This window comes from Rhipicephalus sanguineus, chromosome 7 (genome assembly GCF_013339695.2).
Source record: "Rhipicephalus sanguineus isolate Rsan-2018 chromosome 7, BIME_Rsan_1.4, whole genome shotgun sequence".
In the NCBI taxonomy this organism is placed as follows: domain Eukaryota; kingdom Metazoa; phylum Arthropoda; class Arachnida; order Ixodida; family Ixodidae; genus Rhipicephalus; species Rhipicephalus sanguineus.
In genome coordinates this window covers 50,787,306-50,802,735 of record NC_051182.1, presented here as the reverse complement: position 1 = coordinate 50,802,735, position 15,430 = coordinate 50,787,306, and the positions used below count along the sequence as shown (strand labels likewise).

General features: G+C 46.8%; 1 protein-coding gene across 1 annotated transcript in view; it reads right to left on the bottom strand.

Moving 5' to 3' along the window:
• Positions 1-15,430, bottom strand: part of LOC119399438 (alcohol dehydrogenase [acceptor]) — an 88,221-nt gene that overhangs the window by 57,449 nt on the left and 15,342 nt on the right. Inside the window, exon 2 of the mRNA XM_049417389.1 lies at positions 8,915-9,153. Within this exon, the coding sequence (XP_049273346.1) occupies positions 8,915-9,153 (239 nt within the window). The remainder of the gene's footprint in view (positions 1-8,914; positions 9,154-15,430) is intronic.

Below are 15,430 nucleotides of genomic sequence, written 5' to 3'. Positions count from 1 at the left end.
GGGCAAAGAGTGCTGTTCCGTCTGGTGCGGTCGTACAGGTCAGTGCTACAAGGGTCCACGTGTTTAGGGGTATATCTGTGTCCTCAGCGACGACTAGTTTGTGGGGAGGGTCCGACGAAAGAGAGGTCTGCAGCGGCGTAAGAGCTACTTCTGCACGAGAACAGTCTGATGGCGCTATGACTCGATAGGAAGTCCCAACCGAGAATAATGTCGTGGGAGCAGGACGGTAGCACAAAGAACTCGATCACGTAAAGTGCACCTTGTATGGTGACTCGCACAGTGCAGACAGCTGACGGCGCAATGCACTGTGAGCTGGCAGTACGGAGCATTAGTCCTGATAGCGACGTCGTCAACTTCTTTATCTTGTGGCACAGTGTCTCAGAGATGACGGAAACGGCGGCCCCTGTGTCGATAAGCGCAACGGCGGCGGTTCCTTCGACATCGACGTCTATAACATTTGGCGGCGAAACACACGGAGGCCTTGGGCAGTTCGACTTGCATGCAGCTCTTGCCTCCGGAACTGCAGCAATCAGTTTCCCTCCTCTGTAGCTGAGCGACGACACATGGGTGACAGAGAGCGTCGTCGAGGAGATGGTGATCGACGATTGGAGAAGGATGGTCGATTATCAGCGGCGTACCTAGGTGGTGTGCGTGACGACGAAGGATCAGGTGTGGCCACGGTGTCGAAGAAAGAAGGTGGGCAACGGCGGCAGTGGCGAGCGACGTGTCCAGCGACACCGCAGGCGAAGCAGATGGGCCTGTTGTCCGGCGTTCGCCACACGTCTTGACGGCGGAAAAACGAAGGCGAGGGCCCCGCGTAGTGAAGCGGCGACGAAGTCGTGGTCAGCGGCGAGGCAGGGGTCGGCATCGCAGGAGTTGGAATCGCAGGGGTTGGCATCGCAGGTCGGGTATACGGCATAGGCTGCTGAGGGGGCCGAGCAGCGACAGCTGCGTAAGTGAGCGGCGCAGTGACGAGTGGTTGTTGGGGTTGACGAGTGGTTGTTGGGTTGTTGGGACGAGTGGTTGTTGGAGCGGCGGGCGTCAAGCAGCCAAAATCCCGCCAAGCGCGAGCTAGAGTGCCCTGCTACTCTTGACACTGCGGCTTGCTTGCTTGCTTGCTAGCTTGCTCGTGTGTTTCTTCGTCGTCCTCTCTTCACTACAGCCACTTGTTCTGCCCCAAGGTACCACTGCGGCATGCTTTGCAGACACCGAATGTCTTAGCCTGACGCCTTTTCACACAGACGCACCATTGTCGTCTACTGCTAATAATGGCCATGTGACATCCACATCCTGACCTCCCTGCGGCTCAAAATGAATATCTCTTACCACTACTACGAAAACACAGTGCTTCTTTTGGCATCCACTCCAAGCTTCTGGGGCGCAGTTCTGTCGCATTTTACCGCGCCGAAACCGACGGCAATTGTATTGTACGCCGTCGACCATACCGCGCGTCGTCCGCAGAGCGCTAAATAATGGAGAAAAACGTCAGTGACATGCTGGAACGTGACATCATTCGACCATCGTCCAGTTCTTGTTCGTCGCTTCTTGTGCTGGTCCGGAAGGACAGCTCGGTATGATTTTGCTTTGATCACTTAATAAGGTCACGCGATGCGATGCCGCGAATTGGCGGCGCCGTTGACACCCTCCAGGGAACTGAGTACTTCGCGAGTCTTAATTTTCGATCAGGGTATTGGCAAATTCCTATGCATGAAGCGGGCCATGACAAGACATCAGCATACCACCCTCGAACCAATGGCATAACAGGGCGATTCCACAGCACACTAACTGGTATAATATCCATGTATATTGGCCCGGCTCATGACAACTAGGACACTGTATTACCATTTGTGACCTTTGCCCATAACGCCGTCGTCTAACGCACTACTGGGTACTCACCGTTCCACCTCATTTAGGGCCGTCCGGTGACATTCATTATCGACACTTCAATTTTACGCACTCCAACCGGCAAATAATTAGCACAGTTCAATTCAAGACTTGAAAAATGTCGGACACTTGCTCGGCTCAGTACAGAAGCCAGTCAGCGCGATCGCAAGCAGCGTTATGACAGCTCCCATCGTGATGACTCTCCTTCCAGGTGACGAAACGCTGCTTTGGATGTCTACTCGTGTTCCCGGATTCTGTGAAAAGTATCAGTGGCGATTTCATAAACCCTAAATGATTAATGAATCTCCTGTAAACTGTCGTATTACTCCCATTGATGTTTCTGCCGACCGTGTCTGAAACCAGTCTGTGTCGTGGCCAGCCTGGTCTATACGGCGCACGGGGAAATTGTGAGCATTATTCATACGCTTAATCTCACCTGTTACTACTCATCATCACTGCTTCGGCCTAAGCAGTGGGGCTCAGGCTCTGGTGTCAGTAAAGAAGTGTCTTGTGGCCTTAACGTTGCCTCAGCATTTATTCAGCGTTGTCTGAACGTTCCCTAGCACTCATTCAATGTCGTTCGTTTCAAAGGCTGTCCAACAAGGTCAAAAACCTTCAAAACCACAGATGCCTGGCTTGAAAATGCAAATTTTATGACTATTAAGAGTGTACTGACAACGACAGACTCATGTTTGCAAGATCACCCGCTCTCGATTTATCTACATGGCTAGTTTCACTGAGGCACATAATTGACAAGACGAATATCACCTACCGATCCTACCACGAAATTGCAACATCCATTTGCTTATCACCTGGTCCCGAATGAAGAGGCTTTGGATATAAAAGCATTTCAGAGGTTTCACGCCAGTCAGCAAACTGATAACATTTTAGAGAAAACCTAGGCAATTAGCTATTACGACCCTGCGAAGAAGGGACGTGTTTACCATCCAGCATTAGATAAAGAGGGCACCGGATCAATTTAAACCAAACATTTTACAGCATACGGGTCTTGAACTCACATCCAACTGTATGTTTTGATGTCGTAGTTGTCTGCCAACGCTGCTGCCACCACCGATGTCCGCGGCAGCTATCGCACACCTTAGACAAAGAACAGGGTTCGAGGCGGATTGAAGCCGAAGCATACGCGTGGCGAGGAAGTACTCTGCGACAGATCCACCCCAGTGCTTGCTCCTTTTGCCCCAGAGTTGGGAAGGTGGTCAACCGTGTCCGTAGATAAAAATTATCATCATCATGAGCCGCGACTCGCCATCTTCATCCTCTTCTTTATCGGCTTCCGCTCCTTCCTCTTCTGCTGCGCTACCAGAAGATGCACGCCAATTCGTCCGACGTGGAACGCAATAACTTGAGTGACAGAACAAGTACACAGAGATAGAAACAAAGCAACGGAAAGGAAAGGATATAAAGTTTTGGCGAAAAAACTTTTCCTAGGCGATATTCGAACTCGCGTACCCACGATCTGAATGCGAGCGTGCTAAGCACTCTTCTATAAAGGCACGCTGACAGCATATTAGCCTTGTTTAATATATAACAGCAATATGATGGGAAAGAGAAGTTAGGGTGAGGAAGAGAGATGTGAGAGTTCGGAGGAGGGAAACGAGGATAGGTGAACAGACAGACATACAGACAAAGGAATAATGAAATAGATAAATAAAGAAATAATGAAACCGATAAATAAATATATAAAATAAATAAATAGATAGATAAATACATAGATAAATAGATAAATAGGTAGATAAATAGATATATAGATAGATAGATAGATAGATAGATAGATAGATAGACAGTAGAAACAGAAATTGATAAAAAGAATAGGGAGAAACAAAGAAATGAAAGAAAGGGAGACCGACTACAGAGAGAGAGAGAAACTATGACCTAGAAATAAATTCAAATAAAAATAGAAAGAAATGGGCGAAAGAGAAAATGGCAGGAGCCCAGATACAAAAATACAAAACAAGAGATACACAAAAAAACATAGAAGGTGAGAGACCAACTACAGAGAGAGAATCAAAGACAGAAAGGGAAAGATAAAGACTAACAACGAAAAAATTATGATAAATTGAAGAAAGAGAGCAAGAGACAGAAAGAGAGGGTGAAATAGTGGGAGAGAGAAAGAGATAACGCAACATAGACAAAAATTATAGAAAAATCAGAAGAAGAGCATAACCATGTATGCACAGCCATGTTGCATAGCCAGTACATTACCGCAAGTATAGTTTGCCGTGTGGCATCATCTTCATGACCGAAACACGCTCTCTTCGTTATCTTCTTCCTTTTATGCTTCTAGTGCACTAGCTCTGCTGTCACCCAGCCTCGAGCAATTTCGTGGAAGCTGCGCAATTTTTGTTAGAAAAAGAGCCTTTACAGGCATCATGTACGACGAGGAGCCGCGTTAACTGATGCATTATTGTGTGGCAGAATAGTATGATCGAACCAGGCGTCACACCATGTGCGTTGTGCAGCGAGCAGCTGTTTTAAAGCCTCCCGCTCATTGCAACGAACTCAGCAACAATTCTTCATCGTCATCATGATCATCCAACACAGCAACGTCAAAGTGTGTAGCTGCGAAGATATGCATATTGTCTTAGGAAGGCGTTGTGGGTGCTTCGTTACTCCGTAAAAATCGATCATCTACTGCCCAGTGGGTATATCGCAACTGTACTTGCAGGCGCTCTAACAGAGCTTACGACGGGCTCTAAAAATCCGCGCCGCCAGCTTACGTTGTGAATGTGCCGCATTATCTGCGCAGGCCTGGCGGTTTGTACAAGGGAGCACACTACAGTGATGGTCCGCCCCGTTTTAAGTATTACGTGAACAGCGCACGGATGAACGCAGCCGGATTATCGGAGCCAGCCACAGCGAATGCAGTGCCTACAGTCACTTACAGCGATAAATGATTTTGAAGGCACAGTATTGGAGGTGCTATTTACTGATTTCTCCCATCGGCGGACTTCCAAATCAAACACTCAAATTAAGCTTATAATCCAAAACTTGGTGGTTATACTTGCCAGCAGATAAAGGGGCAAGGCAGGTAACAAATTGAAATATACGGTTCCCTTCGATAAGATGGACAAGGACGATCGGAGTAGAGAAGTGTGGGCTAAGAGCGAAACAGAACCCCGAACAGACACAAACGACGCAGTTAAACGATGCAGTTCAGAGCACAGGAAAGCATGTCACGCAGAGCTGCTTGTTTGAATGACATTTGTGCTAGCCTACCGCGATGATGCCTTGCAGCTAAAATTGCAAAAAAAATTCTATTCATGCTGTCCGAAAATCGCCAATACAAGCTTGTGCAATCTCAAGCGTTTGTCTTTCTAACAGTGAAAACTATGCGGTTTTTTACAAGCAAAACCTATTCTAATGGCCTACCCCCAACCTACTGCTCTACCTTGCGCCCGACTTACCGACCAAACACACTCTTTGCACACTTTTAGGACATCTTCGACCTTGACGACCGCCCTCTCAGCTCGTTGTTAAGCATGAACACAGGCGATGCGAGTTCGATCCTACTGGCAACCCCACAGCTTCTCCCATACTGAGCTACACATTATCCAGCATGAAGTCCAAAAGATGCTTTCTCGGAATGTCATCAAGCCTTCCTGCAGTCCATGGTCGTCCCCTGTTTGCTTTTTAAGGACAGCAGTTGGCGATTTTGCGTTGACTATCGACATCTAAAGATGATCGAGAAAAAGAACGTCTACCCTATGCCACGCACAATTTTTTTTCATGGACCTCCACGCCGCGTATTGGCAAGTTGTCGTCGATGACACGGAAAGTGGGAAGACAGCCTTTAGCAGTTTGAAGTCATGCCATTCGGTTTATGCAATACGCCCACCACATTAATAACGCGCCTTCTCACTCAGCTTCTCAAAATACGCTGCCTTCGTCTCGTACCCTGAGCAAGCAGATGCTTTCTCCAATGTGGTACAACTGCTCATTTCCCTCCATATTTTAGCTCACTTTGATGTATTAGCTACAACAGAAGTCCGTACCAAAGTCAGTGGCCATGGCATCCGTGCAGTCCTGGCCCAGAAACTAGGACCATACCGTGTGGTTGCCTATGACCGCAGTATTCTTTCTCCTGCTGCATGGAAATATTCGATTACTGAAACAATGCCTGGTGCTCGTTTGGGCAGTGGCCAAATTTTGTGTGAATTTGTACTGCTGGCTATTCACACTCATCAGCGATCATCACGCTTTGTGCTGACTTTCATCCCTCAAAGGCTTGACGCCGCCTTGGTTGTTGGGCTCTGCGCCTCCAAGTATTGGAGTAGTCAGATGTGTACAAAACCGACCGCTTACATCTAGACCATTACATCAACCGAGGCCGCTACTTTCCAACGTGGTTAATGACCTCCTGCGTAACTAAGCGCACTTTCGACTGCTTATCATCCGCAACAAACGATCCAACCATGCGTCATAATCGAAGCCCTTCCTGACATGCTCTCCCTGTATGTGTGCGCCGACCAGCGCGGCTGGGGCACAGTGTTACCTTTGGTCACATTTGTCTATAATTAATCTCGACAATACAGATGGCTTCTATCCATTTTCATTTGCTTGGCCGCGATCCTACGCCACTTTTCGACACACTCCTGCCAACCAGACTAAGTCAGACGTCGGAGTACGCTCGAGAAGCAATAACGAATGCCCCAAAATGACCCCAAGTTGCTCGACGACGACTAGCGGACTCGCAGAACAATCACGAGCGCATATATGACGATCGCTATGGTGACATACACTACGCGCCCGGTAGACTGGTTTCGTCGCCCTACGTCGGACTTTCGGAGATGCTGCTTGCACGCTATTCCGGCTCTTACCACTTTTAACACCAAGTGACCAACATCACCTACGAAATCACCCGTAGTGACCCCAGCGTAGTTCACCCTCATACTGACAGTGTTTTTATTGATAGTGGATTTAACGCGCCTCAAGCCATATCATTCGACCGCCTCATTAGCACCAGGTCGGTGTTTCAGCCACCGGAAAATGGTGTAACAGGCTGAAGACGACGACAAAGAGGACAAGAAAGAGGACGACGTCTTGGAATTTCGCAAGCTGGGCGCCATTTTGATATCATATTGGTAGAGCGCAGCTCAGTTTGAGCATAAAGAAAAGAGGCTACAGCGAAGAAGGAAACACAGGCAACAGGATGAGCGCTCATCCTGTTGTCTGCTTTTCCTTCGTGGCTGTAGCCTCTTTATGCTCAAACTGAGCTGCGGTGTACCAGTACGATATCAAAATGGCGCCAACTTGCCCATTCTGCAGTACTGGGCGCCATTTGTCGGCCGCTTAAGATATTGTGTTTATAGTGTAAATTTTGCCTCGCGGGCTTCTTTTTGTCATTTTTATGTTACTAGTCCATATCACGCAAAGCCGCCGCCTTGCGCACGCCGCGCCCTTGATGTATGGGAACCTTCCAGATTTTCTTAGAATCTTCTATAGGCTTGATGGCGCAAACGCGAACAATTATTCTCGAACTAACGCAGCCACCAGCGATAGGGCTCGAACGTTCGATGCTGCATGTATCAATGCCGACGCGCCTTACCGCAGAGCAGATTATCGACGGCCGACGCTCCGTTCGCCGCTATCATTGTGCAGTGTATATTTGCTGTAGTTTGACTTTCAGTTTCCCGACCACAAACTCGGCGAAATAACGAGTTTCACCTCGGACACGGCGATTGCTGCCGTCGTCGACGTCACGGCCTCGTGACAATATACTGCCACTTAACAAAACGGTACCTTTTTGAGGGACTTTATAATGTGAGATTGCAAATTAATTTTGGCCTAGTGGGGGCTTGTAACGCCCGCCCATGTGTAAGTATAGCGGTATATTTCTGCTATTTTTCTTCAGAGAAATGCCGCAGCTTCGGCCGGGAGTAGAATGCACGTCCATTAGCTTCAAAGCTCAACACTTTAAGCGCTAAGCCCCAACGGTTGTCATAACAGCAAACAGATATGTGATTAGATGTGTGTTTACAGGCGCACGCAATCGTTGACTAATAAATTATTTTGATCACGTAGGCTTCTTCGACGTACATACTGCTTGAGTAATCAAGAGCGCTTGTTTTCCCTCAGCCGCGAATGAAAAGCAGCATCCGTGTTTGGGATGTTGACATGGTGCCTGTTTCTCTTTTTGTGTAACTATGCCTCAGGTACTAAGCTGTTACACATCTGCCGCTCAGCACGAGCCACGCATGAAGCTACCGCAAGCCACTCAAGGGCATGTGTTTTGTTCTAATAAGATTGTGTGCACGATTCTAACTGCGGAATACACTGTTCTACGGGTACCAGCCCCCGCGATTGTGCTACAACATAGCGTAGTTATGCATGGTTAGATGACACGTTTGATATGAAGTGTGAGACGACCGACGACACTACTCTCAGTGTTACTGTACTACTTATTTTCATTGCCGAGAACAACTTATTTCACTCGTAAGTTCCACGTTATTTGACGCTTTGACTGCTCAAGTTCACTGTTACAGCAAAGGTTCGGGATAACCTTAGGGTTAAGAAGGGGGCAAGTAATGCTGCGTGCTCATCGAGCTGGTGCAACGTATCCGACATGAAGGCACAGCGAAAAAGCAACAATACAACGATGAACAGGATAGAGCAAGCGCGTGGCATTGAAGGGAACACTAATGTACCGTTTAATCGTGGGAATTACCCGTGGAGTACCTTCAAATATATCAAGTGAATTGTTCCTCGTGCCCTCATCACCGTGTTTGCACCTTTTCGCCAGTTCCTTCCATCCACGTCGCTAGAATATGCAAAATTTATCTGCCGCGTGCTTATACCATGCGGAAAACTACGCCGGTTGTATGTACAGTAGGTGGTCACAAATTCCCAAGCTGCGCTGCCATAAGGGTCCATGGGATATTGGCCTGGGAGCTTTTTACCACCCCTACACGTGGATGCATTAGCGCTGCAGCACCTGGGGAAGATGGAAAATTAATATGATAGGAAGACGGATCAAACCAGTGATCGTAGAACGGTTCCACAGATGCCTTACCTGATCCACCATAGAAAGGCAGGCATGCTGCTGAGGTTCAGTAATGTATTGCCAGTCGATCTCGCTGCCGATGAGCAGCGGTGCGAACAGTGGAACCTGCGTACCGATGAACACCAACGGGGTCTGCGAGAACATCGTGTAGTTCTCCTCCATTTGCCCGGCCTCGATCAGGAGCACCGTCCTGCTTGGGTCAGCCGACAGGCGGTTGGCTAGCACGCATCCCGCCGAGCCTCCACCTACTGTGAGACGTCATCAAGTGCATGAGTTCATGAAATAAAATAAAATTTTATCCGCGTAATCTCAAGTACTGCATTCTAAAATATATTTCTTCTCAAGCATAGCAGCCACCGCCACTCATCGCCCCGCATGCAGTGATTGGTTCTAGGTCGTTCCAGTCGACGTATCACTGTCTGGAGGCCTCCAGAATGACCGCAGCAGATAGGTGTTTAGTGAGGCTTTGAGGTTGCCTTTGTGCTTAAGTTTTACCGAAATTAGAGAATATGTTGTTCGTACTGTCCTTGTTTTTCTTTTCTTGCTTTTCGGTTCTCTTTTAAGCCCGAATAGCTTTTCGAAACCACATGCTCCTGAAGTATACGTGCAAGTAGAACCGCACGTGTGTTGAAGGTAACGTTGGCTTTTCTATGGGGGGATTAGATCATTCAGTAGCGGAATATTTAAGTGAGGTATTTGTATGATTTTTTTTCTACTCGTTTTGGGGGGTCACAGTTTCCTTTACGGGTCCACTTTCCCATGTGGTAAACATGCGACTAAATACCTTTGTGCAAATTGAATATGTCAAATTCTGGTATTGCAGTCAAGTGAGTTTTAGTGGACGTGGTGCGTAAGTGGGCTGACTATTTGATAGTGTGGTGTTTGGTGTGCAAGGTATTGACAGCGCATATTTGTGCTTTTTGTTAGTGGCAGTCAATATGGTAGGGTCTTCGTGTATTTCGTTTTCTGCCAAGTCCTTGCAAGGTGCAGACGCAGGTGTGTCGTTCTGGCCATGCGTGGTAAGAATACCGAGAAGAACACCGCTTCAGTTATCCCCGTCAGCCGGCCACCGCTATCAAGACCCGAACGAAAATACATTTGTGTCGCTACGTCACGGCAATGCCTTCAAGGAGTGGAATGCGTGCCGTCAAGTCTCCTGTGTGTTACCCTTGTGGGGTCGCTGCACTCATAGCTAGGTTCTGTCGTCGGCAGACAGATGATATCGTGAAGAGATGGTCCATCAGAGTTCCCTCGAGTGGGCGATGGTCACAACAACGATCCCTGGCCCACCTATTTCAGGAGTACCACACGCAGAGTGAAGCGACGTGGCATCTCTCCCGCTTCCGATCGTAGTTTGACGTTTCCGTCTGCCTAACTGCGCCGCTATCCTTCACCGCGACAACGGCTGCCACCACCGCCATCGCCGGGAATCTATCAGCCGCGACCGATGGAGGTTAGGTCACCCAACAGGAGTCGTCGCAGATACCTCCGGCAGTTACGATGTTCAAGAACAAGATACAGGTGCGTATAGACGACTTTTGTGCAAGAGCTTTAGTGGACACTGGTGCAACAATTCAAGCTATTTCCTTCAAAAACCGCATTGGTCAAAGTGTTTTGTGTTCTTTGGGCGAATTAACAAGATTTCGTGGTGTTGATGGGGAAATACTTCATTCTGTGGAAGTTTTTTCCGTTAATTTAAGCTGTTATTGGCAGGAAAGGTGTTCGCAACAGAGTTTATGGTACTCCAGCATTTTACACTCAATGTTATGATCTGCACTGACTTTCTCCAAGAGTGCGGCGTTTTCGATGACTGTGGAGCAGGGGAACTTTCGGTGAGCAGTGCAACTGTTCATGCCCTCGATGAACCGCAGCCCGCGGAGGATGCTCCGATTATTTCAGTGAGCTGACAGTGCCGTCATGGTCAATGAGGTCGGTTGCCGCATTTCCTTCAGTCTCTGTCATATCATTATTTGATTCTGTGGTTGAACCTGCCACTGTTCAATATGCTAGGAAATGCATATTAGCGCCTCGTTGTGTTGCATCGGTTAATAAAAGAACAACCTTTCTGTTGGCGACTAGCTGTTACCATTGCCGGTTGTGCTTCCTAGAGTAATGAAGCTCGGAGTGTTAAATGATGACATCAAGAATTTTATCGCTGTCATTAACAAAGACGAAAGGGAGAAGTGTTCCATCACATGCGAGTGCAGTCGCTCCTACGAGTCGCAGAGTGTAAGCATGAATAATATTAATATTATCTGGGGTTTAACGTCTGAAAACTTGTAAGCATGATTAGGAACATTTTACGGTCACGCGAGCAGCAGCGTTATTGCCCAATAGGTTCAGTATATGCTGAATAAGGATGCTATCGAAGAGTGGTGCAGCCTGCGGGCTGCACCTGACAGTTTAAATAAAATGAAATATGCTTCCTGGAGGCTTTGCGTTGACTACAACGACTTAACGCCCTCACTAATAAGGAAGTATGTCTGCTGCCTCTGGTTGACGATGTTACTGACAGCTTGCAATCGGATTTGTGCTTTTTTTTCAAATCTGCGATCAGGACATTGGGGGATACCTATGCACCCTGTCAAGGACAAGCGCCGACAAGGACAAACGCCGAGTTTATTGTTTTGCAATTCGGACATAGATGGCTGCTGTACGGTACAGCGCATCATCATCCGCACATGCCTCGGAACGTCAGCTCTCTATCGGAACGCGCTACGGAGGCAACACTAACGCAATCCTCTCCCAGATTAGCGCTCGTCCTTGTGTTGCGTGGTGAAACACTAAAGACGACCAGGACAGCAGCGAGCAATGCGGCACGTTGCGGACAAAAAGTGAGCGTGGTGACGGCGGCAAAAAATGAGGAAGATGAAGCAAGGAGTTGGCAGTAGTGGCCACGGTAGCTCAGGGCGTTCGAGAGGCCACGTTCTTGAGGGCTACCCGGGACAACCTCTGGGTAGCCTCCTGACGTATCGCGCACCTGCGGACGCTAGTGACCTGCGCGTCCGAGGCATGCCCGGTACCTAGCCGGTACCTGCGCTATCTGGTTCCTGCCTGCATGCCTGAACAGTGGTCGCGCCACCACTCACCCTCCTACTCAAGCTGCACCGCTACGTGCCGTCCATCTGCTGAGACGATGAACCGTTGGCCTGATGTGCTGCCGACGTTTACCAGGACGTAATGAATACGTGAAGGAACGTGAGTGCATTGCTTTAAGAGATTGTATGTTCATTGAACTTTCCAATTAAAGTGTGACTTGGAACAAGTCTGCTTTCCGTGGGTTGTCTTGGAACGTCGTTTAAGTTTGAGAGTATGTATTGTATACCTCCCGTGCTGTGCACGGCTACTTTTTTCACAGCACCGCACATGAATAAAAGTGACGGTCCGCACATCGCACTTTACGTCGTGTTTCATCTTTGCCCGTCGTTTTTTTGCGCTTTTTTTTATTTTGCAAAGATGTAGAAACACGCCCAAGTGGCCGCTTTAATCAAGTGTACATCTTGGGTATTTGGAAACGCCACCACATATTGAAAATTGTGTTTTAGAATGGCGCATCCAGGCCAAAAGAGAAACGAAAAGTGGGAGAGTCTGACGGGTAATTTATCAGCATGCGAGTGTATTTATTTAGTACGCACTGCAGTGCGAAAACCAAGCAGGAGGGCCAAACAAAGAACACAGCGATATTGAAAAAGTTATACAACAGACATAGCGAGCATTAATACTGGAAGAGAATAATATATTAAGAAACTTGAATAAAATACAATCGCAGAAAAAAATTTTGCAAACTCTTAGAGGAACGTTTAGGCGCACAGTGAAAATGAAATGTTTGATCATGATTTGCCACGATGTAGCCAAGATTATGATAATTTTAACAATTAAACTTACAAGAAAACATTCAGGTTTTTTCGAAGTCAGCAAGGCGTTCTGGGAAAACACTTCATACGGGTAGATCGATACTACGAATGCCGTGTTTTACAATTATTTTAATTTGCAAAAAAAGAATATAGCGATTTTCTTACATCCATAGCGAGCTTGCAACACCATGAGATACCTGTGCACCTCAGAAACCATGAACCTTGGTATCCTTGGTATGTACCACGCTTTCGCACCTAATATAAGTTGCAATCCATTAAGCAAATTTGCCGAAAATTCTAAATAACCATGTGAACGCTACTTAATTAGGGGTGTGCGAATATCAAATTTTTTGAATACGAATCGAATATGAATATCCACCTTCGAATATCGAATCGAATATAGAAGGAAAAATGCCTCCACAGTAACAATATTTTATTTAACATATAGCTATTTGAAAAAAAAAACATTAACAGACTGACTGTCAACACAACATACACTGCTATCTCCAGAACACAATGCCCAGGCTAGCACAATGCACATCACAACACAAGCAAATATCACGGCACAATTAAAGTGATGACTAGATATTTATCATGAAAAAATATGAGTTGCTCCACATGATCAGGCAGTAGGCGCTCCCTACTAACAGAGACCCCCCCCCACCCCCCTTGCCACTGAAAAGGCACGCTCACTTGGAACAGAAGTGGCTGGTATAGGTAGGTCACGGGGGCAAAGCTTTGCCAGACTGGGGTATCTGAAGGTGCCTACAGTCCGCCACCAGTCACATGTCACATGGGTCACTGTCTTTCTTCAGAAGTGGTCCCGCATAGTGAACGAGTGGTAGTGCGGCACGTTACGGCCGCATAATATTGAAAATGTACGGTTACATGATCGCCAACAGCGCTGCACGTCGGAGATGCACCAGCAATAAATCATACGCATTGGGGCGCTCGTCGCAGGCAGATATCGTGCCTCCGTGTACTTTCGATGTTTATCGCTCCTCTCGGCAACGTTTTTAGCTATACAAACGCAGCAGAAATGTGGTAGAAAAGTTATTTTATGCATGATAATCGAATCGCGTACTCGAATTTTTCGAATATTCGAAGTTATCAAATATTCGAAACTTTTCGAATACACAATTTTCGAATCGAATACGAATATTTCGAATGTAATATCCGACGAATATTCGAAACTTTCAAATATTCGCACACCCCTACTACTAATATATCTCGCAAAGAATTGAAGATGTATTTTCTTAACATGTAAGCATATATAATATTGTATAATGATGCATATTAAATGACCATGTTTCGTTTTATTGCCTCTCTATCTGCACAACAATGTATCTTGTTGAATGTTAAACATCCTGTCGTAAAGCATCTACCCGAGTGTCAAATTTTCGTTTTAGGTTTGTACCGAAACGTTTACTGTTATTGCGCTGTCATGTACAACGCCTCCTGGGTCCAGTCAAACTGCTCACGGCAGCGTTTAGCCCCGGAGGACTAGAAGAATAAAAAGTTAAAGTTGAAGCTAGTGCGTTCCAGGGTTCGAGGAAAAAACGAGTGTTGTAAAAGGACATCACGTGCGAAGTACGGCGTGAGATCTTGGTTGCGACTATATCGGACGTAGCAAGAAGTCGGACAAAGGTAGTGACCAGAATCGCTATCAAACTTCCTATCCGCGAGCAAGAAACGTGAGCCTGGTGATAGCTCTGCGCAGAGTAGAATGTCGCAGGGGTACGCATCTGGGCTGGTTGGTTCATGATTACGAGTGGAAAACAGCGCTAAGAAGACGGGACAAGGAAAGAGGCGAGACCATGGCGCTAACTACGAAATGTGTTTTATTCCTTCAATTAGCATAAATATACTTCATGATTATCACAATGAAACTACGGAAAATTGAAGAATAAACCTGCGCAGAAGCGGTAACGTGATCAACGGAACATGAGTTATTTCTCTTTACGAAAGGAGGGAAATAGAGGGAAGGCTTGCACATGCGTCGCCACTATTGTGGATGTGATAACCTTCTGAAAAGAGACACGCTTTTGTCATGACATTTTGACAAGAAAGTGGTATCCTTAAAAGAAGGATGGCGCCCGTAATTATTACAAAGAAAAGATAAATGACTATCTGTAGCTTGTTTCTGAAGTTTGTTAGAATACTGACGCATACGGTCTTTAGCTCACCGCCCAGTTTGACCGACATAATAACGCCCGCAAGAAAGTGGCATCTTGTACACAACACCTTAACGGCATTCATGAAACTTGTGCCTGTGCTTCTTATAACATCTTTTTTTGTTCTCTACCTCTCGACTGACTTGCTGGCACAGGCTACCAAGCTCATTTCGGGCAGAAAACAACAGTCTAGCCCTTGCCCTGTCGACAACTATCTTGAGATAGTGCGCAACCTAGTGCACGTAAGGGTTAACACATTTGGCTGTTAGTCAGCGCCGTGGTCTCGTGTCCTTCCTTGTCTCGTTTTTTAGCGCTTTTTTCACTCCTGAATAGGATGTCTTTATTTGCCATCATTGATGAGTGTACATGAAGAGGTTTATAGGCATTACAGATGAATCTTGGTTCTCAATTCTGGACCATTTAGACCTTACAAACATATTAAAATAGCGGTCCCAGGCCATACATGCGTACTATGACGTGTTCGAACAAAGGTATTC